The 24001-nt window shown below is 45.9% G+C and overlaps 1 protein-coding gene and 1 long non-coding RNA gene across 5 annotated transcripts in view; one reads left to right on the forward strand and one right to left on the reverse strand.

Moving 5' to 3' along the window:
• The window catches only part of LOC146775854 (uncharacterized), a 1053880-nt gene that overhangs the window by 495432 nt on the left and 534447 nt on the right, over positions 1–24001 (forward strand). The window lies entirely within an intron of this gene.
• The window catches only part of TOMM40L (translocase of outer mitochondrial membrane 40 like), a 465074-nt gene that overhangs the window by 52990 nt on the left and 388083 nt on the right, over positions 1–24001 (reverse strand). For all 3 annotated transcript variants that reach the window (XM_085637335.1, XM_085637333.1, XM_085637334.1), the window contains one exon: positions 10189–10311. In XM_085637335.1, the coding sequence (XP_085493461.1) occupies positions 10189–10311 (123 nt within the window). The remainder of the gene's footprint in view (positions 1–10188; positions 10312–24001) is intronic.

A 24001-nucleotide genomic window follows, 5' to 3' on the forward strand; every position in this document is an offset into this window, starting at 1 on the left:
GGCCTGTGCGTGGCCGCATCTGTTAAAATTAATCGGCCCATGTAGGGCTACATCTACCCACCTTGTGAACAGCTAGACTAGGCTACCCAGGCCCCTAAGTGCTGTGGCATTCATCGGGTGCCCAATTGGGATCCTGACAACCCAGGACTACTTACTAAATGGTTGCCAAGAGCACTTTCAGAGTGTGGGCCGACAGGATGTAGGAAGATACAAGAATAAATCTGCAAGCTGCTGCGTCACCTCTCAGGAGAGAGAATGCAAGTGCGTGGAAGAGAAAGCTGACCAGCTGCACCCGTTCAAAGAGGACATGATCCACCAAGTGTTGTAGGAATAAAAACTGAGACTGAGCAGTAAAGACTAACTGCTATAACTTCTGGAATGATAACTGCACATGAGCTGTAATCACACTAGTACTCTTACTCTAAAGCTGTTGCTCTCCTCAATGAGGTAAGGTGGCTGAAACTTTCTCAAGTGGGAAGATTGGGGGTGATAGCATATAGTGGTGCAGCGCTGGCTGATAGAGTACAAGGACACTAAAGGACATGCTACTCACCTTCGGTAATGCCTTTTCTAGTAGAAACATGATCTCGTCACAGATTTCTTACCTTTGAATTTCCTAGGCATCGGACAGGATCTGGAAGATTTTTCTCCGAGCAATACCCTTGCGCGCCGGTAGGTGGCATCAGTCACTCGGCATGACGTCATTGGCATCGTCTCCTCCGTTGTGATGTTCATGTCACCTATATAGGACCACCTCGGCATACTGACTTCAGTTACTTTCACGACTTTCCAAGCCAGGAGTGCGATGCCATGAAGTTCACTGACATTGGTGTGTTTTGAACTAGGGCCAAGAAAAGGGACAGCCCTGCCCCTAAAAACCTTCCCGGAGTGCCGTGAGGATGTGTAGGTCAGTAAGGAATCTGCAGCTAGATCATGTCTCTACGAGATAAGGCGTTACCGAACGTAAGTTACTTGTTCCATCTTATAGAGACATCTAGCCGCAGATTCCTTACCTTTGAATAGACACCCAATCAATACCACCCCCAGAGGTTTAGACCAGGAAGTCCTGCAGGACAGAGTGGCCTAAAAGGCCGTCCCTGCAGACTTGATTGTGCAGGCAGTAGTGCTTGGTGAACGTGTGCACTGATGCCCATGTTGCTGCCTGACAAATGCTGAAGCCTGGAACTCCACATTGCAGTGCAGTGATAGCAACCTTAGCTCTGATAGAATGAGCCTTAAGCATTCAGGAGGCTGGCTGCTTTTTGGCCAGAGCGTGACAGATTTTATTGCAAAGGATGACCCAATGAAAGATCGTCCTAATCTGTACTGCACAACCTTTCTTCAGTCCCACGTACCCCACGAAGAGTTGGTTGTCCAACTGGAACTCTTTTGTGCGGTCAAGGTTAAATGACAATGCTCTTTTTGGGTCCAAATGGTGGAGTCACTCCTCTTCTTTAGAAGGGTGTGGAGGAGCGTAGAAAGTGGGCAAGGTGACAGATTTCCCCACGTGGAATGGTATTGGTAAGAAAGAGGCCCTAGTGCAAAGCACCAACTTATCTGGGGATATGGTCAGGTAAGAAGTCACAGATGACAGAGCCTGCAATTTGCTTACTCTCCTGACAGATGTTATTGCCATTAAAAAGGCTGATTTTGTGGTAAGAAGCCGGAGGGGGCAGTGGTGCAGAGGTCTGAATGGAGCACACATCAGGAAGGTGAGAACCAAATTAAGGTCCCTCTGAGGTATGATGAAAGGGGCAGGTGGAAACATATGTACAAGCCCCTTAAGAAATCTATTTCAATAGGGGATTTAAATAAAGAGGGTTGGTCTGACAGCCTCAAAAAGTCAGACAGGGCCGAAAGGTACCCTTTGAGAGTGCTCAGAGCAGAGCCCTGCAGGGCCAGGGTCAAAATAAAAATAAGGACTTGAGAGAGGGAAGAAGCAAGAGGATCAATAGATCTTTCTGTACAATATTTTACAAATTTGTGCCAGGGCACACGTATACCGTCTTGGTAGAGGGACTCCTGGCTATCAAAATAACATTACAAACTTCAGGAGGAAGGTTGAATGAATTCATGCAAGAAGACGTAGAGTTGACAGGTTCGGGTGGCGGACCCTCCTCTGCTGCTGCGATAGAAGAGCCTCCCGAAGGGGCAGCCTGATCAGAGGATCGATGGTCAGCTGGAGAAGCTCGGTATACAGACTTTCCTTACCCATTCCAGAGCGACAAGAATGACTTGGGCCTGGTCGCTCCTGATCTTCTTGAGCCCACTGGACATCAGTGGTATTGGTGGAAAGGCGTATAGGAAGCCGAAGCTCCACTTGAGATGAAAACCGTTGCTGAGCGAGTGTCACCTTGGAAACTCCAGCATGCAAAACTGCTGTTGTTGTGTGTTCTCAGCAGAGGCGAACAGATCTAACCAAGGCTCTCCCCACTGCTGAGAGAACTTGCGCCACCTCCGGATGAAGATGCCGTTCGTGATCCGCTAGGCATCGACAGCTGAATTTGTTCGTTCTGGCATTGAGAGAACCTGCCAGGTGTTAAATCACCAGGGAAATGCCCCAGCTGTTCCAGCCACGTTCGGAGAAGCAGGGCCTCTTGACAAAGGGTCTATGGTCCCACCCCGCCCTATTTACTGCAGTAACACATGGCGGTGGTGTCCGTGAATATTTGAACCAGCTTTCCCTAGATTGAAGGAAGAAAGGCTTTCATTGTCAATCAAATCGTCTGGAGTTTCAGCAAGTTGATGTGGAGTCCGGATTCTTCCGGAGACCAAAGTCCTTTGATCTCCACCTCTCCCAGAGGGGCACTCCATCCCAGGAATGACACATCTGTTACTACTGTGTCATCTGGTTGGGGAAGGGAGAGGGGCCTGCATCTGACCCAATCGCGATCTGTTACCCACCACTGCAGGTCCTGTGCAGTTCTCTCCAAGATCTGGACCATGTCCGAGAGATTCACCTGATGCTGCTCCACTGTAACTTCAAGTCCCACTGCAGAGCCCGTATATGCCATCTGGCATGTGTCACTAGCAGGATGCAGGAGGCCATGAGGTTTAGCAGCCTCAGAATCATTCTCACCGAAAACCAGGATAGAGGCTGAAACATTGGTATCATAGCCTGAATATCTTGGACTCGTTGTTCGAGAGGACAGACCCTGCACTGTATCCAGAAGAACTCCCATAAAAAGGAGCGCCTGAGAGGGTGTCAGGTGTGACTTTGGCACGTTGCTAGAGAACCCCTGCACATGCAGAAGGTTCGCCGTAGTCTGGAGATCAAAGATGACAGCCTCGGGCGAACTTGCCTTCAAAAACTAGTCATAGAGATAGGAGAAGACTAGTACCACTGATCTGCGCAGATGAGCTGCGACCACCGCCATCATCTTGGTGAACACCCGAAGGGCAGTGGTAAGGCCAAAGGGAAGCACGGTGAACTGAAAGTGCCTGTGGATTACTGTAAACCGCAGGTAACGCCGATGGGCAGGCAGGACGGGAATGAGAAAATAGGCGTCCTGCAAGTCCAAACCTACCATCCAGTCTCCTGGGTCCAGGGCAGGCAAGACCTGAGCTAGAGTGAGCATCTTGCACCTTTCATTTTTGAGGAAGTAGTTGCGGGCTCGCAGATATAGGCTAGGGCTTATGCCCTTTTTCTTCTTCAGGACAAGAAGGTAGAGGGAATACCAACTACAGCCTTTTTCGGGTGTTGGAATCCTCTCTATGGCTCCCTTGGGCAAGAGATTCATGGCTTCCTCTTGAAACAAAGCCAGGTGATTCTCTGCCAGCCGGTCGCAAGCTGGAGGCATGGAGGGAGGGGTAGTCTCTAAGGAGAGGTAGAAGCTCCTTCGGACTATCTGAAGAACCCATCTATCCGATGTGATGATTTCCCAGTGGTGGAAGTGATGGCTGATCCTGCTGGGGGGTGGTGGACTAACCCAAACTCTGGCTGCCCAAACCACGGGGTCGGAACAAGCTACGCCTATGACCGGGCAGAGGTTGCTGAACTTGCACAGCTGTGTGGCTAGGGTGTGGCTGGCATGCTTGAAAGCTCCTTCTGTAGCCACGAAAGGGGAAAATAGTAGACAGAGGTGTGTGGCTACTGAGCGGCCCAAGAACTTAGCCATAGCCCATGAGTCATTAAAGCGCTCTAGGGCCATATCTGCTTTGTCTCCGAAGAGACGGGTGCCATCAAAGGGCATGGCCATGAGGGAAGCCTGGACATCCCCAGGAAAGCCAGAAGTTCTCAGCCAGGCGTTGTGTCGAGCAGCCACCATCAATGATATTGTTCTGCCCAGTGAGTCGGTCGTGTCAAGCCCACATCGAATGGTGAACTTTAACGCATCTCTCCCGTCTGATACCGCTTGGGAGAGGATGACCGGGCCACCTCCGGGACCTGTGGCAGCACTTGTGCAACCATTTTCCACAAGGAGTGGGAATAACGGACCTATAGGCATGCGATGTTCACTGACCGCAATGAAAGGCTGGCGGAAGAAAAGATGTTCTTAGCCCAACTATCCGGCCTCTTGGATTCCCTGTCCGGGGGTGCAGAAGGGAACGCGCCTTGTGAGGTAGAGGCTTGGACCACCAAGCTCTCAGGGGTAGGGTGGTTGGTGAGGAAATTTGGGTCATCTGGTGCAGGGCGATGGCAACGGGTGATTGTCCTATTTACATGAGTCCCTGCGCTGGGCTTGGATCAGGTTCCCAGAAGAACATTAGTCAAGACCTCGTTGAATGGTAGGAGGGGTTCTGAGGTGTCCCTTTTACATTCCTTACGCATCTCTTTTCCAAGAGATTGGTCATGGGTTCCTACCCATGTATTCGGGTTCCTACCCGAAAAGGTAGCGTTTATGTTGCTTTAGTGCACTGTGTGGAAGTTCCACACTAGTTGTCCATACAAGGACACCTCTCGTTTTATCTGTTTACCCTACATAAGGTGTGTATTTCTTTTGTGCACAACTCTATTCTACCTCCCTCCTGGGAGCTATGCAAGGGTGCAGCCCCTTGGCATTAAGTATATGGGTTCCCACCCATACACTGTCAATTCTCATGCAAAGGTCACAGTCCTTTTGCATTAACACGGGTTCTTACCCAAATATTCTGTTTATTCTTTGGAATATGTCATGTGCACCTACTCTTATGTGCTGTTTAACACAGTTACATTACTACTGTGCACGGTGTGGTTTTTCCACACAAAGTTTGTCCTTACACTTATTGTGTATGGGGAGTTTTCCCAGTTTTGTGCACAACGCATCTCTATCCCAAGAGATTAGTCATGGGTTCTCACCCATGCATTCTAGTTCACATATTTAGCTTATGTTTATACCCTATTTGAGTGCATGTCATGCTTTCATTGCTAAGTATGTTCTGTTTATATTCTATTTTTATTGCTATTTTTGCACTGTTATCTTTGCATTACATTTTTGTCATTGCGTTACGATAATGGTGTTTAGATGGGGAATCACCCTTATTTTTCCTCATCTTCCTTGTTTCTTTCTTCTTTTCTGTTTTCCTTCTGAGGTCTTCTTCTTGTGTCTCTTGTGGATTCTGGACTTTCCTTTGCTTTTCTGTCGTGTTTTCTTCCTCTGCGTTCGTCGCTGTCTGTAGCCCTGTGTTCCGTTAGCTTTTCCATTTTCAGCCTCCATTTCATTCCTGTTCTGGCCAGTGGGTGTGCTTTGGGGCAGTCTTTTGTGCTTTCTTTTATCCTTTTCTCTTACGTTGTTGTTTTTTTCTTCTTCGCTGTTGTGTAAGAAGGGAGGATGGTTTCTATGTTTGATTTCCTTTCTTCTCTGTTCCTTGATTTCCCTCTTGTTGCTCTTCTTTCTATGGTTGTTCTCACACCGCTCTTCTTTTGATGGATGTTCTCTCATTGTTGTTCTTTTTGCTTTTGTATAATCCTTTTGCTTTCCCTTCTCAGGTTCTCCTCTTCTGTTTCTAGCTTTTTGTTTTCCCGTATAAGAAAGGGGGATATGTCATATCCTGCTAATGTTAATGCAATGCTATTCTACCACAAGTGGAATGTTAATGTGATGAGGCTGTCAGAATGTTGGGGATCTGTCAGAGAAGTCACAGTTGACTGGGCTGAGCTGCCTGCTGGCTGCTCCTGGTGGGGTCTTGATCGGGGCCTGAACTGATCTTGATCTGGTTGTTTCTAATCTTCCTGTGATCTTGTACCATCTTCAATAAAACCTCCTTAAATCATCTGAACTGAGTGGACCTGATCACTACAGTCTTGACTTCCACAGAAGGGAGAAGAAGGTCCAGAACCTCAGCTGCCCTTCTCACCACCAAAGCATATGAAGCTCCCTCCTCCGTAGCCACAGTAGGGAGAGGAAGCAGACCAGAATCTGGAGAGGTATCCAGTCCACTAACCTCACCCAATTCCTCATAACAATCCATTTCATATTGAGGCTAGTCCTGTAAAGGGTTCAGAGACCACTTTGAATCTTCTGTTGCATTGCATGTTACTTTATTTTATGTTTCCCTTGTAATCATATATTTCCCTTTTAATCTTTCTGTGTACTTTTAATCTCAGCACCTTCCATACAGTTGTTATGACTTCATTTAGAATGGTATTTCTATTCATTCTGTATTGGAAGTCTGCCGTTGCAGTACTGTGCCTTGTCCATTAATCTTCTACTTTATTCTACTGGACCTTTGTACTTCATTTTTAAAGGATTTTACACTGGCGACGAGGGTGGGATCTTGAACAATGCAGTAGGCAGAAATCACCAAATAGGTTTAAAATCCTTTCTTGAGCGCAGGAACCTCGTAGAACATCCAGAAAAAATCGGTGGTGAATAATATAATTATATTATTCACATGGAGAAAAGGAAAGTCAAATCCAAACATCAGAACATCCAATTTAAAAAAATGTGTAAATCCCAAAATAAATTGTACCGCTCCTGTGCCCTCAGAAGTAGCAGGTACGATGTAACTCGTCGCCAGTGTAAAATCCTTTAATAATGAAGTACAAAGGTCCAGTAGAATAAAGTAGAAGTTTAATGGACAAGGTAAATGTATTCTACCTATATCCCTTTGTGATTGTATCTTATCTATGAGTCATGAAAGCCCTTTGGGAATGTCCTCTATGAAAAGACTTATCATGTCTGTATTCTGATGGCCTGGATTAGACAGATATGTAGAAAGAATAGTCAGAGAATGCCCAGAATGTGTATCCAGCAAGAAAATGTTCAGGTGTGATTCTGCTCCTCTCATTCCTGTCAAGAGGCTTGATTATCCTTGGCAAAAGGTTGGTTTAGACATTGCAGGGTCTTTTAATTTTCTACCTCATGATTGCAGATTTGAGTTGGTAATGGTGGATTACCATTCCAAATGGCCTGAGGTAAAGTTGGTTACTCATGCTACCACTGATAGTGTTGTCTCATGCTTAAAATAAGTTTTTGCTAGAGAAGGTTACCCGGGAGTGCTAATTTCTGATAATGGTGTACAACTGAAATCTCGTGAAATGATTGATTTTTTAAAGCTCTGGAATATTCGGCATGTTACTACAGCTGTATATGAACCTCAGGGTAATGGTCAAGTAGAAAGGTACAACAGAGTTCTCAAGCAGGATATTCTTTGGGCACGAAACTTTGCTGTAAAGTGGAAGGATAAGTTGAGGGAGAAGTTATGGTTATACCGCATAACTCCTCACTCAACTGCTGAAGGTTCACCTTTCCGTTTACTCAAAGGGAGAGAGCCGGTGTCCAAATTATGCCCTTGGTGGTTCAAAAAGGCCATTAAAGCTCAGACTCCAGAATTAAATCAAAATGAAGTAGCCCACAAGGTGGAAGAAAAGCAACAAAGTAGTAAACACTATTATGATCTCCGCATAAAAAGTCAAAATACCTCATTTTGTGGTTGGAGATTGGGTGAGAATACGCAAGCCTGGCATTCTTCTCAAAGGTGATGTGAAGTTTGGTAGGCCTGTTAGAAATTGTCAAGGTTAATCGCAACAGTGTAGTTACTCAAGATGGAAAAGTTTGGAATGTAAAACGTGTTTCTAAATGTACAATGGTATCTTCGTAATGTTTCTAAGGGGGAAAATGTGTTACATTGCATGTTACTTTAGCTTACCTTTCCCTTTTAATCATATATTTCCCTTTTAATCTTTCTGTGTACTTTTAATCTCCGCACCTTCCATACAGTTGTTATGACTTCATTTAGAATGGTATTTCTATTCATTCTGTATTGGACTTCTGCCGTTGCAGTACTGTGCCTTGTCCATTAAACTTCTACTTTATTCTACTGGACCTTTGTACTTCATTTTTTAAAGATTTTACATCTTCCTCCATTCCTAGTCCTTAAAAATAGGGCTGAGGAAGCGATCTAAGACGCAAGGGTGCTATTGGTGCCGAAATTGGCTTTGGTAGGTGCTGATCTGGCTCCTGGTTGTCAGGGATAAGAATGGGTCTGGCAGCGGGGGAGAGGGGGGATTGCCAGCGGTGTCAGGTGTCTTGGCAAGGGTGGAAAGTCTCGGTGGCACAACCGGCATCGGTCCGTATCCATTGCCAGATCCATGGGGGGAAGGGAGCCTCACTGGGGCCAGATCTGCATGCACAGAACCAGATGGAGTCCCCTCTGAGCCTCCGGGGCCCAAAGGCGCACCAGGAGGGTCAGGCCGTCCAAATATGAGGCACATGGCATCATAAAATTATTTGAGTTGGGCGCGGGTCAATTCGGCTACTGGGAAGGAAGAAAAGCGCGGAGCCGACCCCGACACAGGATCCCCAGATCGAGGCCTAGAGCACCGAGGCTCCTCCATCACGTCGGCCGACAGACAGGGAGAAGTCAAAGCATACCCCGACTTCTTGTGTCTCTTATGACTTGTACCTGACCTTCCTGATGATTTTGATTGGGAGGACAAGGACCTAGGACTCCCAGAGCAGTGGCTGGACTTTCTCCTCGACCGGGACGGATAACGATATCTCCAGTGTGAACGACACGGTGCAGAGCACCAGGCTACAAGCAGCTTTACACACCACTCCCTAAAAGCTTTTAGAGACACGGCCCAGCAGTCGGAGCATGACTGAGTTGTGGTTGCGCTCCAGGCACCAAAGACAAATCAGGTGTGGGTCCGTCATCAACATGGTGCGGTGGCAGGCATCACACAGTTTGAATCTAGAAGTCTTCTTTGATATGTCAGAAAAACCTACAAACCAAAAAATGTTTGACAAAATGTCAAAAAAAGCCTGTCAAAAAGTGACAGAGGGTGGCTCTCTTCACGAATCTGCGCTGGCAGGTGCGGAAAGAACAGAAATTATGTCAGCATGCAGAGGTGGTGCCTATATCGGTGATGCGGACATCACAACGGTGGACGCGACGCATATGAGGCCATGCGGAGCCGACCAACGCCACCTACCAGCACGCAAGGGTATTGCTCGAAGAAAAATCCTTCGGATCCAATCTGATGTCTGGAAAATTAAAGGTAAAGAATCTGCGGCTAGATGTCCTTATCAGGTTTGCACTTTGTCATAATAGGGCGTAGTATTTCGTTATAGTGAACTCAAAAGAAAGAATGCCACAGGGAAAAGATTGTAGAAAAATGAGTAATTGAACAGATGAGGCCAGGGTGTAGATGATTTCAGTTTTTGATAATTCAATGTCTAATTGCAGGCAAGGAATAAAGATCTGTGTGGCACTAAGGAATAAACGAAGTCAAAGGAGGAGACAATAACACTAGGAACTGTCATGTAGTAGTCAAGATGACAGCGGGAGAGGTGGAGGGAGAGATGTTGGTAGGGTAAATGAAGGAAGGAGAACAATAATTTGGGCAGGGATGTGAACTGCATATTAAACCCCTTGTTAAAGAAAAGGCTTGGAATGGACCTGGGGATTAGGTTTATCTGCTATTGGAGCCAAAACTTCCACAATTTTACAGACTGGTATTTCCAGCTAGTAAAATCTGGTTCCCACACTTGGCATGACTGGGAGCGGAACTGGGTTAAACCACATGTGGAGAGACTGGCCCATTTGTCATCAGGTGGAACGGTATGCCACCTAGGGATACAGCTCCACTGTACTCATAATCAATAGGGTAAAGGGATGAGTGATACGAGTTCCAATCAAGTACCTCTGAGAAATAAGGGTGATGCAACCAATAATAGAGAATGTGCATAACATTAGGAATTTTGACAGTCATAAAAGAACAAAGACTTGAGTCCACTATGCTTTTATCAAATTTTGCATGCTCACCTGAATATTTGCCAGCCAGGGTCACTATGGTCCCCTCTTCACCTGGCCGTCGGTGGTATACCAACTCTCCTCCTAGCACCAGCTTTGATGTTATACTCTGAAGGAAATGAGCCACCACGATAACTGCATGGGAGGAATGCAAGAGCGAGAGCACAGCCATGACAAAGGAGAAATAGTCAACTCAGCATTCAGATGTTTACACAACTATAGAAGGAACGAGTTAAAGTGGTTAATAACCGAGCAGCGATATACAGCTTATGAATAAAGTAAGATTATCTTTGGGGTAGTCGGCGATGTGCATGCTAAAAAAGAAAGACCTGGACTACATTGGCTGATAGGTCAATTTTATTTACATCAATGTCCGTATAAACTAACCCATCACAGGCAGCAGTTAGTGCTAAAAGTAATAAACTCATATATGAGTTGGACGTTGCACTGTAAATATATGTAATAAGGACATTCTCCCCTAATTTTACATATGAATAAATTCAAACTTGAGCAGTAAACTGCCTACAAGACATCCAGCACAGTGTAAAGTAGGCTGAACCTTCCTTATAAAGTAGCCCTGTTTTTGCAGTGGTCATCTTCTGCCTAGATTTCTACTAATTCTGATCACCACAGGATTACACATAAAGAATCCTGCTAAAGTCCACAGGATCCCAAGTGAAGGAGACTGGCTCCATAGACAACCTGTGACATTGCGATCATATGCTCATTGATCATATGCTCATTACTTTTGAAACATTACACTGGCTACCTGTCAAAGAAAGTTCATTGCACACAATTGTGCACAGCATTGTGCAGCCACTGAGTCCTATAGGAGCCTGAGATAAGCAAACCCCAAACTCCCATAATAGGGTTGCAAAGGCTTTATCTGCAGATGATATCACTTCACTATGAAAACAAATATGCCTGAAAACCTAAGGCTTTCAATGATTTCCTGAAGTAATGTCGAAGTCTGAAGGCCCACCTCTTCTGCTCATAGGGTTCTACCCTCAAGACTATCTCTCACACACACACACACACACACACACACACACCTCAGTCTGGTTATAGACCAAACTCAACCAGTCAACTAATGACTGGGCAATGTCCATTTTGGTCCTGTGCAAAGTTTTTTCTATTGTAACCAGTGTTGCTGCTTAGGATATTGCAGTCATTCTTGAGTACAGCAGCTTCCCTGTTTCTCATCAAGGTCTACTCATCAGCCTACAATCCGGTTAGCACCGCAATCCATAACTCGCACAACAGCCATCATGCAAACCATAACTCGCACACCAAATGCAATGCTCATGAACTTCCCTTTGAGGTGATAAAAGCAATTACACATGTAAATGATCTTGTAGGCCAGATTACATATCAGTTACCTTGTCCAAACACATTTCATTAGATTTTTGTATATGGGCCCGTGGTAGGTCTGTAAACTATCCATAGATTAACAGTTCAGGCATCAGTACCTCTTTAAGCCTATCAAGCCCACCTGTCACACTTTTGTTACATTAGTTTCTCGAAACTACTGAACGGATTTATGCTCTAAGCAAAGACACTTCCTGGATTATAGTTCTACTGTCATGCCAAGTTTAGTGCAATTCTGTTCAGCTGTTTTTTTGTAGCTGACGGCAAAAATTCATATGGGAGCTAAAATGGCAAAACTTACTACTTGGTCCCCCTTAAACCTCCTCAGAACCACCTTGACAGATCTGCACAATATTTGCCATGGTGAACCTATATTAGATTAAACTTTTTGGGAAAGTTATGTGTAGAATGGTCAGATGGTGCCAATGTTTTTAAGAAAAGAAAAAAATGGTTTGCCAATGGAAACTCCAACTACACACTATTGCTCATGTGTGTGCTTGTGTGTGTGTTCCCAAATGCTCATGGACGTAAAAAACTGTGACAAAATGCGTTAAAGCAATTTTACCAGGATTGTTTTAGCTCTGGATAAGTATTAGCCTGGCATAGTGCAGGGCTGGGTAGGACTCCAGGCAAAGCCAGTCAGGGCTCTAGGCTGCGATTCCTGCAAGCTCTGAAAATCAGCAACATTTCCAGAGGGGCTTATGTTTGGTGAATATTAATGTCCTTATGTTAAGTGGTCAACCATCCCTAAGCCATTATTTAAATATAGCAAAAATGTTGATTGCTCATACTGAGATTACTGCACCGAAACTGTTGTCAGCATTTGCATTTGATTATAACCGGAAGCACCTACAAATTGATGCCAAAAGATAATGTCCTGTCCCTAGTACAGGAAAGCCACTCCTATAAAGCCACAATGTTAGGTAGGGAGTCCTGGGAGCATGTTCCATGTTTAGGTCTCGGCTACATAGTGCAAGCTATGTAGTGTTTAATCTGTGGGCTTCAGCCTGCTCAAAGACTTCCCATTTACTCGCTCCATCATCTGTCTCATATTCTTTGTCACCATTTGTCCCCGGCATGCATGGCCATGCCTCTTCTTGTGTTTAGCCCTCCCCCAGACCATGGACCAAGTACTTGTAAACATCCCCTGCTCCCGTTTTTACCACCATTTTAGGACCTACTTTTTTCTTTCTTTTTCAGCACTCTACACAGTGCTCATGCCTTTACCAGCTCCGTCTCCTCCTACCCGCCCCCTGGCTCTGTCCACAGACCACCCCCTCTCCGTCACTGCTTTTCCCTTTGTTGCTTCTTTCTGTTTCCTCCATGTCCTCCCCCTGCCTCTGCTTGCTTTCTCGCACCTCCCGGTACTGGACCCGTCCACAAATCACCCCCTCTACCGAACCAGTCACTGCTTCAATCCCCCATTGTATACTGTTTCGTTCTAGTAAGTGCTGGTGTTCTGTTTTTTAATGTCCCGTTAGTATATAGCTGACGTGCTTATTGGAGCATGTGTACATGGCTGCTATTACTAGCCAAACGTGTAGTCTCTATTTTCTGTGCGTGTGGGTACAAGGTGTGTGCTTAAAACATATGTGGTAGTTTGGCAATGGTGTTTATGGCTGAAAAATCAGACCTCAGGTGAATCAGGTAGGCATTATCACAGGGCAGCTTCTAAAGTAAACGTGAATTCTGCTGTAATTGCATAGCCACATTTCTCCTGTGCAAAACATTTCTCCTGTGCAAAACGCACCTCACCTTGTTGCTTCTCATTTCTTTACATTTCTCCCGTTGGGACACTTTCTTTCTTTTTTTGCATTCCCTTGTAAAGTGTTTCCATGTGCCATTGTTGCTTAATTTGAATTCTCTTCAAAGGAGTCAGGCTGAATCTTGATGTCATCAAGGTCTGCCTGCCCCTCAGTGACCATGGCAAAAGTAGTCCTTTTAATGCGGTTGCTGATGCAATGTATTTCCTCATGTTCAATACTGTAAACCAGCCTAACACTCCCTAGCCTTGGCCACAGTTCCACATTTTTGTAATCTCGGGCAAATCACTTGCTTGCTGTAGGTTGCCAGTCCACCTCCCGCCTGTTTTTCATATTTTTTCTGTGCAGTTTTATGTAGACCAGCACCACCCAAGGAATTGGAGTGCTTTACATAAGAACCAGTTACTTTTGTTTTGTGCAGTTTTTAATAGCGCCAACACAACCCAAAGGTATTGGAGCGCTTTACATTACCACCAGTTACTTTACACAAGGACACATTCATTTTTGTAGGCACAGCGAGATTTAGTGATATGCCCAAAATCAAGGATGTTAAGCTGATGCCAAAAATCAAACCCAGTTTACCAGCTCCACTGTCGGCACTTCTTGTGTTTTGCCCTCCCTTAGCACATGAACATGTCTTCTTTCACTGCTCCCGATTTGCACAGCTATTTTTTTCTTTTTTCTCAAGCACTCCAAAGGGGTACTTGTGTTTTCAGGCTGTTTCCCTTGTACACATACACACATACCGTTGAAATTCATGCACGTGTACATAAACAAATGCTTTCTTAAAAGGTTGTTAAAACACGAAAAGCACTTTTGTTTCCATGATCTGATGGTATTGGAGCGGTCACGCCGTCCTCCATCTTGCCATAGCGCAAACAAGAGCCACAAGTTACATTCCGCAATGATTTATAATTTTTTTTCGCTGATTGTGCTACAGTTAACATTTCTTTACCCCTTCATTGTTTCGTCCTCCCACCCTCTCCCGTTGTTGCTTGCCCATCTCCCCACCCCCTCCTGCTTCCCTGCTTGACCTGTCCCCCACTGTTGCTGCTACATTTTTTTTGTACGCTCCGATGGTATTGGAGTGCTCGTTCCGTCCTCCACCTTGCCATAGTCTCCCCTGTACACATACCACTAAAATGCATGCACACATGCATAAACAAATGTTTTTCTTAAAAAGCTGTTAAAACATGAACAGCACTTGTTTATTTTTTTTAGCACAATCCCATGGTATTTGAGCGTTCGCTCCGTCCTCCGTCTTGCAATATTGCTAGCATCAGCAAATGGTATTGGAGCGCTTTAAGTGCTCACCAGTTATATTATGCAATGACACACTGTTGGACTTGGCCCTACTTGCAGGGTCATCCCGGAACTTTTTTGCCTTCCCCCTAGCCTTTTTGCTGTATGGTATTGGTGGGTTTCGGGGTTCTGGACACTTTAGCGCTGGTTAGTAGTGCCAAGCGTGTATGTTGTCTGCCTCACTTAGGCTTATATTAGGAACCCCCCCCCTTAGGGGATATCTCCCCCATGGTAGAAGATGTAGGCCATGTGTGGTGTGAGATGAAAATGATTAATGCTGCGCAATGGTGTACGCAGGTTTACTTTCAATGTGTTAGAAATGTCACTTTTAGAAGTCACCCTTTCTGTCTGCTTTGTGCCTGCCTGCCTGAAGTGGGTTGCAGGTCTAGTGCTCGAAGTGACCAAGGCTGGCTCCGCCCCTGGGGTGTGTCTGTCTCACACCCCCCAGCTTTTGGAGGGGAGCCTCGCAGACAGGGTGCCCTACACCTCCACCAAAACCAGTTGGGACCGGTTTCCCCAGGGAACCTTCTAGAAGCGTCTGGCCCTTTTCTGGTAGGTGGGGGTGAGGAGTGTATAAATAGAAGAGCTGAGACTCCATGTGGGGGGAGTGGTGCGTGGACTTTGATTGAGAGGGGACACTCTGCCAGGAGATACCTCCACAAGGGCCTGTGTGCTGGCCCCTGTGCCCATCAATCCCCCTCCGTTATCCACTGGGCCAGTGAGAGCCCTTTACTGGAGTGAAGACTGCTGTGCCAGGAGGAGTGCCATGTTACGGGGGTTGACTGTTCCTAGGAACTGCTGTCCTGTCTTGATGAGTGCCCACTGCCTGCTGATCTAGCCCAGTATTTATTGCCTGCCTGCTCTCTTGCCCTAGCTCCTCGGGAGCGCTATCGTTTGTTGGCCTGCACTCCAACGAGGTGAGGAGTGTGGGCCCTACTTCCTCGTGTGGGACCCTGGAACGGTGAGCCATCTAGCGCCTGGTTAGCGTGCTGCCAGGGAGAGCTGTGTATCTTAAAAGTACAGCGGGAGCCTACCCTGCATTTTGCAGCCTTCGCGGGTGCCTCCCCCGCGCTTTATACTTATTTTTGAATCACGGGTACCCACCCCGCATTTGTTCCATCTTTAGTGGGTGCCTACCCCGCTTTATGCTTCAACCAGCGGGAGCTCACCCCGCGGTTGTGCCGCCTTTATGTTGACTTAATTGGCGGAAGCCTACCCCGCGTTCTGTATATTTAAAAACCAAGCGGGTGCTTTGAAATTGCCAGGAATCACCGCCACAACCTGGGTTGCGGATGAGAAGAGGGCCGCCGCGCTGCCTGCGGCGACCCGGAAGCCAACAGAGCGACCCGGTGGTGGGCGGGCGCCCCGCAAGCAGCAGGAAGCCACTGGGAGCCTGCCCCGCGCTCCTGTGCCCAACGGAAGGAAGGAAAGCCGTCCGGGAGCCTCGCGGGCTCTGGAGCCAAGCCCCGTTCCCAGGAGGGGGGACCGGGTGAAGAGAGGCACAGATCTGCTCGGCGGGGCTCCCGTGAGTGGAGAGAGCCCCGCAAGTCCTGCAGCATTCGGCTGGGAAAGGCGGAGGGGGCCCGAGGCACATTGTCAGTGCCTGCCCCCGCCGCCGAGGAAGAAGTGCTGCCGCAACAGGGAAGAGCCAATTCCTCCAGTGAGCCCGGTGAGTGGAGCTCAGTCTCCCAGTGGTTGGAGGGGGGTGTGTCGGGGCACATTGCCGGTGCCCGCCCCCGGTACCAGTGCTCATTTTGTTTCTCAGCTGCCCCACTTGATAGAGGCCAGCTGCAACGGGCGGCCACCTTTGCTTGGGCGTCCGCGTGGGGCCCCAGCATGAACTGGGACCCCGTGTCCTGTGAGGTACACAGCGGCACTGCAGTTGCGGCCCGCTGTAATGAGGGCGCATTGCTGAACTTTAGAGTTCCCGAGGGGGCTCCAACGCGCCAGTGACTTGGTGGCCTCATTATTGCACTGCTACAACGTTGGGGACATTTATAAGGTGACTCCTGATCATGTGGTTGTGGCCACTGCCAGTGTTGTTTGTGCCATGATTAGGCCTAATACAGGTGTTTATATGCCTAATGTTTTACCCCCAAGGCTTACATTGCTGTTTCTCTGCAAAATGTACTTATACCTGATCTAGGGTGGCTATGCCTAATCGAATGGGGTAATGCCTAATGATGTTGCATTTGATGCCTAATGCTATTATCCTAATGCTAATGTTTTCCCCTAACGCTTATCAGGTTGGTGACCCTGCGAAGGAGGCGCCACATGCTAATGTGCTTATGCCTGTTCTGATTTAGGCCAATGTGATTTATACAAATGCTTTTATGCATAATAGGCCTGTGGTTCATGATAATGTTTTCCCCTAATGCTCTTATACCTAATGGGGTGTTCATGTTTTCATGCTAATGCAGGGTTGCTCATGATTCCGGCCTAATGAAAGGATTGTGATTGATGCTCAATGTCACGGATACTTAATGCGTCTATATGCCTAAGGTGGTCTACACCGGATGAGAGTATCTCCTATGTTTGTTGCGCATACTGTATTTTTATGCATATTGAGATGCCTCATGCAAGTTTGCCTAATGTCATGCTATGACGGGTTATGTTTAGGCCTAATGCCCTGACGGTGCCAAGTGCCTGATGTAGCCAGTAGGCACTGGGTGTTACACCTATATTTCTATTGACTTTCATTTATCCTTTGCAACCTGTGCTTGTGATGATTCTGGCAGCGGACTGATTGGCCCTGCCTTGTAAATAGTCCCCCTGTATAGTGCTACCTGGTGCCAGTTGGCACGGTGTTCACAACTGTGATGGTATTCTAATGTGCTTTGCATAATACATATGCTGTTTTCACATAACCTGGTGTGGAGCCTCTTTTGTAGTGTGCCTAGTGTGTCGCCTGTGAGTGTGTGCTGCGCAGATGCTTTACACAATGCTCAGGAGTTTGGCCTACCCGCTCGGCACCACGCTACCCCGTTTCTAACACACACTCACTGTCGTACGCAGAGGGAAGCATAAGTGATTTGCCCAGAATCCCAAACTGTTCAGCCGACCCCGAAATTCGAACCTGGTTCCCTACTTCCCCCGTCAGTAGATCTGGCCAGTTACGCAACCTCCTCTCTTCACTTCAAAGCTCCTCAATTGTTTTTCACTATCTCTTCCACATTTGCTTAGCAAGAACCCGTCAACACCGAACAAGCATGGCCAAAGCCACTAGATCTCGGCAATGCCCGAGCCTTTGGCCTTTCAATGTGAAAGTCTTTTAGCCATGTTGTCTAGCAGCACATTTGCTGTTCAGCATTGCTGAAAGTCACTGCTCAACATTCTGTGATTCTGTGCTTTCAGTGACTTCTAGCCATGCAGAACAGGAGATGTGCTGCTAGACAACATACATGTCTAAAATACATTCAGATTGACAAAGCCAATAGCCGAGGCCTACTGGCTTGGCCATTGCTTGTTTTATAGTGTAGTACTGAGGTTTGACCTAAAACTGGTGTGGCCTGGGGTTAAAACCTGGAGACTAGGGTTATAAACTTTAATAAAATGGTTAGGCGGCAAGCTCTCCAACAAGATATGGATTCTGTGAGACAAAAGTAATTGTTTTTAACTTTATAGAGTGGAAAGTTGGGGATAAGTAAACTGACATAGGTTGATATCACTGGATGTAAAGTTCTATAGAGCACTATTACTGCTCCATTCGAGAGCCTTAATTATTTCCACTGGGGTTTAGGTAAGGGTCAGAGAAGTTCTGAACCAATGTGGATTAGGACCCTTTCTAATATGGGTAAGATCCTGAATTGATCCCTTTGGGTAATCCCATTGTAAAAACAATTAAGTGTATTCTCCTGCATGAGAGATCAATGTTAAATTATGTAAAGGATACCTTTCACAGGATTAGCATCCCCTACTCTCACAGCTCTCTCTTGGAAAAGTATGGTATATGTGGCTAAGAAGCAGACAGAAGTGTGCTGATGATGAAATAATTCTCCAAGTAGCAGTAAAGTTGCTTGGGGCTTATGATCCTTATTTGAATATGATCAAAACCTAAACAATAGCCGATTTCATACACTGAGCATAGAGTAGGCATTCTATAGTTGGCTAAAGTAAATGCATCCAACAGAACATGAATACCTTGCTTTTCACCTTTAAATGGAAAGTATAGTTTCAGCATTGAAAATATTTGAAGCGTTGATATATCTTTCATTCAATACGTCTGTAATTCTTACTTTAAATTTGAAATTAGGTAGGATTAGATTTTGCTTTTAGTGGAATTAATGTACTGTATCTTTAGTACTGTGAGTTCATGGAAAGTTTTTTCCCAAATAACCCTTTCACCTGAAAGACCACATGCTTTTTGTATGCCTTGTTTTAATTTGGAAGCACCCTGGACTTTTGCTTTTCTTGATGCATCACTATGTAAATTAATTAATATGATGGGTATACAATTCCCTTCTGAAGCTATCGTCCGCAAGTAAAATGGCTCAGGTAGTTTATGCTCATCATTGAGATAAGCAGTGACCCTAAGGCCACGCCTCGAATCCTTAAAGTTCCTTTGCTTCAAGTTGTGTCCTCTGTGCATTCTACCTCCAACTCTGAAATAACGTTCCCCGGAATAGAACAGGTTTATCCACTATTGTAATTACAGTTCTGGATAACTTAAGTAACTTTTTAACCCACCCCCCCCCCCCCTTATTCTGAAAGAGGGTTGAACTGTTGTGATGTGTTGTTCCAGGGTTATCCCAATGGCTGCATCCCTGAAGGTGCCATTGAAGGAAAAAATATATAACAGTTTCCAATCATTCAAGGTCAGAACATTCGAGCCCAGATTTAATAAGGACGTGCGTTCCTTATCCAAGATTTACCAAGTCATCCAAAGCCCTTTGCGTTGTTTAGTGAATACAAAGTAAAGCAACGCCACGCACCGTGCAGCATTGTGTTACTTTGTATCAGGGAGGCGTTCCGTGAGTGGAGCATGGGTGTTCCCATGCATTCACCCAATGATTTATTTTACGCAATCCCAGATTTACTAAGGTCAGTAACCCTGGTATTGCACCAAAATAGTGCGGCTCTCTGACCCAGGCGTAACAAAGAAAAATAAGGATTATGTTACTTACCCTGTAAGCATCTGTTCTTGGCATGTTGTGCTGTAGATTCACATGCGTCAACCCTCCTCCCCAAAAACTCTACACAAGAGTTTTTGGGAAGGAGGGTTGACGCAAGTGAATCTACAGCACTACATGCCAAGAACAGATGCTTACAGGGTAAGTAACATAATCCGGTCAAGGCATGTGTGCTGTAGATACACATGCTTTGCAAAGACTGTAAAGCAGTCCCTCTCCCTTAATCAATGAATCAATCAGGGAATTGTGAAGCGCGCTACTCACCCGTGAGGGTCTCAAGGTGCTGGGTAGTGGCAGTGGTTAACTTGTGGGGGTTGCAGTTGTTTGAAAAAGGGTTTTAAGCTGCCTGAACATTGGCTTGTTGGCGTGCAAATACATCCACACAATAATGTTTTGTAAAAGTGTGTTGAGTAGACCATGTTGCTGCTTAGCAAATATCAGCAATCAGAATGTTCCCCAAAAAAGCCATAGAAGCTCCAATTTTTCTAGTGGAGTGTGCTTTTGGTGGAACAGATAAAAGACGTTTATCTTTTGCATGGCATGTCTGGATGCATTTGAATATCTATCCTGAAATGCCTGATTTTGAATTTGTTTTTCCAAAACGAGAAGGTGCAAAGGCAATAAACGATTGTTTAGTTTTTCTAAATGATTTAGTCCTGTTGATGTAATACATTAATGCTCTTTTGCATATAATTTGTAACGCCCTTTCTGTGTAGCACAGCACGGTGGAGAACATGCCCAGTTTCCCAGGTACTGGCTCAGCGGAAAAACAGGCCGCTCAGACGAATCACGATGCTGCTCCTGCAGCGTAGTGATTGGCTCGGACAGTCCGGGAGCCTGGGTGCTTCCGGTGCTGGCGACGACAGAGGAGAAAAACGTGCAGCGAAGAAGAAGGCACGTTTACTTTTTATTTTACCAACGCAAGAGAAGCTGTGCTGCTTTGCATCAAAGGGAGAGATCACAAATGTGCCATACTGACAGAGACATGGCACATTTCTGCTCTCTCGTAGCGATGGTACACTTCTCGCTGCTTAGCACCAATGCAAGCACCCTTGCGCCACAACAAAAGGGTGCATGCACTGTGGTCAAGATCGTTTTTGTGAAGGAAGGGGGACCTTCCTGAACAAAAACTATTCTTAGAGGCTAATTCCCCTTTGCATGAATGCTACCAAATACAGAACGGAAGTAACAAGGAGAAATAAAGATATTTCTCCTCGTTACACCAGCCTCAGGTAGGCACACCATTTTGGCGCAAACCTATGTTTACTAATTTTAGTAAATATGGGTTTGCGTCAAAATACATGGGTGGATGTATGGGAATGCCCATGCTCCATCCAGGTAGCACCTCCCCGGTGCAAGGCCAATCGGACTTTGCCTGGCTTCGTAAATCCCAAAATAGATTTTACCTCAGGCTGTGGCAAGAGAGAGACCCAATCCCGATGCAAAATATTACTAAATAATAGCCTAGGTTCGCGTAGATAAAATAATTTCAGCTCTACAATAAAGTTAGCACCAACCACTGAGAATCAGCATCAAACAAAATTAATTTTGATACAACTAAAGCATAGTCAAAAACACATCAATTGCTTATTGCAACATACTGCTTGCAATTTTGCCATTACTTTAAAAACAAAAAATTATTAAAACATTTTAATTTTGATGGAGACTGTCTGTTGATTTCAGGACATAAAAAACCTCAAAGCATGATTTAACAATTTTACATTAAATCTTATCTGTAGTACACATCCTGCAGTCATTGATTATACAGTCTGTACAGACAGTCCACCTTTTTAATTTAGGAATCCCAATTAATCTATATAGGGAGACAATGTGAAAAATAATCTAAATACGAGAGAGACACTAAATGTTCCACTACTACACACAATGTATCCTGGTTAACTATAGGTGCTAACCTAGTAATACTGTTACAGTGAAGTTAATGTTGTGAGTCAATATGCAGATGGGCAAACTTAACAAGATTTTCCTCCACCACAAGTTTCAGCTTCCAAGCCATATCAAATTGAGGCAATCCATGTGGAAGTTAGGGACTCACAAGCGCACGCCTCCGCGCCCTGAGACTCGTTATGTTGGCCGTAAACATATGAGTAAAGTAAGAGGCCGTCAACTACGGGAGAGGATGTGGAGTGACAGCCAGAGCTGCCAACTTTAAAATTGGGAAACAGGTTTGAGTCCTAGTGTTGGCTTAAAATCCTGAGACTCTGGGCAAGTCAGTTAATCTGCCTGTGCCTACAAAAATGAAGCAAGGTTACCTTGTGTAAGTAACTGGTGCTCATGTAAAGTGATCCAATACCGTCAGGTAAAAAACACACACACAAAAGAAAAACCGCTTGAGGGACAAGGATCTGCTGTGCCACAGAGCTGTACGCCCAGGCGTGTGCTGCTCCGTACAGCCTTTGTACAAAGTGAGGCATCCCGAGGAACAGGGCAGTGCCAGGCCCAGAATACAACTAACGAAGGAAGTCTGGAGGAGACACACTAGGCTGGGCTCTGGAGCCTAAAAAGGGAGGCTACTGAAGGCACAGACAAGGTGACCTCACCGTGGTCACATTGCTGTGCTGGGCTTCACAAGCCCTAAGCAAAGTTACGCCACATGAGGACAGCGCTCAGTTGGACCAGAGAGCCTATGAACATAGGTGGCCCAGTGAGGCACTGTTTGAGAACCTCTGATCCAAGTAAAGTCACTGGAGGCGCAGAGCTCCAACGCGACACATAGTTTAGAACTAAATAGAGGTGCAAGAGGCGGGTCTATTACTGTGCTATGACTTACAGCGAGTCCACCTGAGCACAGATGTGAGCCGGGACTTACAGCGCAAGCAAGACCACATCAGACATGTTCCTGAAGTCTATGATCAAAGAATGGCAATCTGAGAACACAACTGTGCAAACAATGCAGGATAATAGTCCTGTTACCCCAGACTTTGACTTTCCAAGGTGTACAAATGATTTACCACCTATTTTCAGCCTGAGTTCAACATTGTAAAGCACTTTTCATAACCAGCTCTTGATACTTTTCACTTTCAGCAAGTCCTGCAAGTGTTATTTGGGGAAAGTCCCACAAACCTCACACAGTACTTTAAACTAAAATCCCAAAGCTGTTAGTAGTGAATGAGAACGCGGATGGCTATCTACATGGGTTTCTTAACTTCAGTAATAGGCAGTTATTTGGAAATGGGCAGAGGGCTGTCAAGACAGGTCAGGTGGCAGTTAAGCCACTGGGGCAGCAACCCAACTACCATGTTTCCCCTCCCCTTCAGGTGTGGTGGTGGTTTTTCGCCTAATGTACTTCCAGCAATATCATGGGAGCACTTTTGGGGAAACTGATGAATGTTGCCTACACTGACGGGCATGCATTTTTTACATTTTCCAACTAACACCCCAGAATGGTGGTTTGTGCGTAAAAAAATGTAAACACAATATCCATGGCGCTATGAGTTTTTTCCTAGCAAGTGGAGGGCACTTTGCCGTTTTTACCTGCTTAGGAGCAAGAGAAGAATTAAAAGTATGGTGCCAACAATGCAAAGGAGATGTTGCGCTTCTGAAGGTGCACGAAGGTGCCCACTGTCTGAAATGAATCAACTGTTCCAACGTGTAAATGGGACAGGGAAGTGAGAAATGGGCAAAATGGGCTCCCATGAATTTTCGGCAGGCGACCCTTTACTGCTCACTTCTTTGGTGTGTGTGAAGCCCGTTTGCATCGCACTTACTGCAGTGAAAGTAGGGATGCTCAGGAAAAGCACTAGAAAACATAGTATGGAAAAAACAAACCCCTCAGCACAACTGGATCCTAACAGCATGTGAAGGAGAAAGTACAAAAGATGACTCTGTTAAATGTGAACGGACATTAACCAGATCCAGTCTACACACACACACAGGGAAACTGGGAGGTAAATGAGGTTAGCCAAATAAGAAGTGGGCATGGGTGAGCGTCTCATCGCCAAGTCGCCGTGGGATGGCAGTGGCAGCAGTTTCCATGGGAAGTCCTAAGGTGGCCATCCGGTCATGCTCAGGAAGTAAATGTTCAGTAACATCAGTAGTTATTCCTGCTGCCCTCTCATACCTGCTCGAAGACATGCAGAGTAACTGCTACTGAGAAATGGTGTTCCGAAAATAGTACCTATTTATTTAAAGCACTTTTGCTAGAGCGGTCCCCGAAGGAGTGCCCTGCCACCAAGGGGGACGTTGTGTGGGATGGGGACAGTGCAGCACTGGACTCAGGCCCTGTTCTAGAGGGTAGGCCAGGCC

Source organism: Triturus cristatus, chromosome 12, assembly GCF_964204655.1.
Source record: "Triturus cristatus chromosome 12, aTriCri1.1, whole genome shotgun sequence".
Taxonomy (NCBI): Eukaryota; Metazoa; Chordata; class Amphibia; order Caudata; family Salamandridae; genus Triturus; species Triturus cristatus.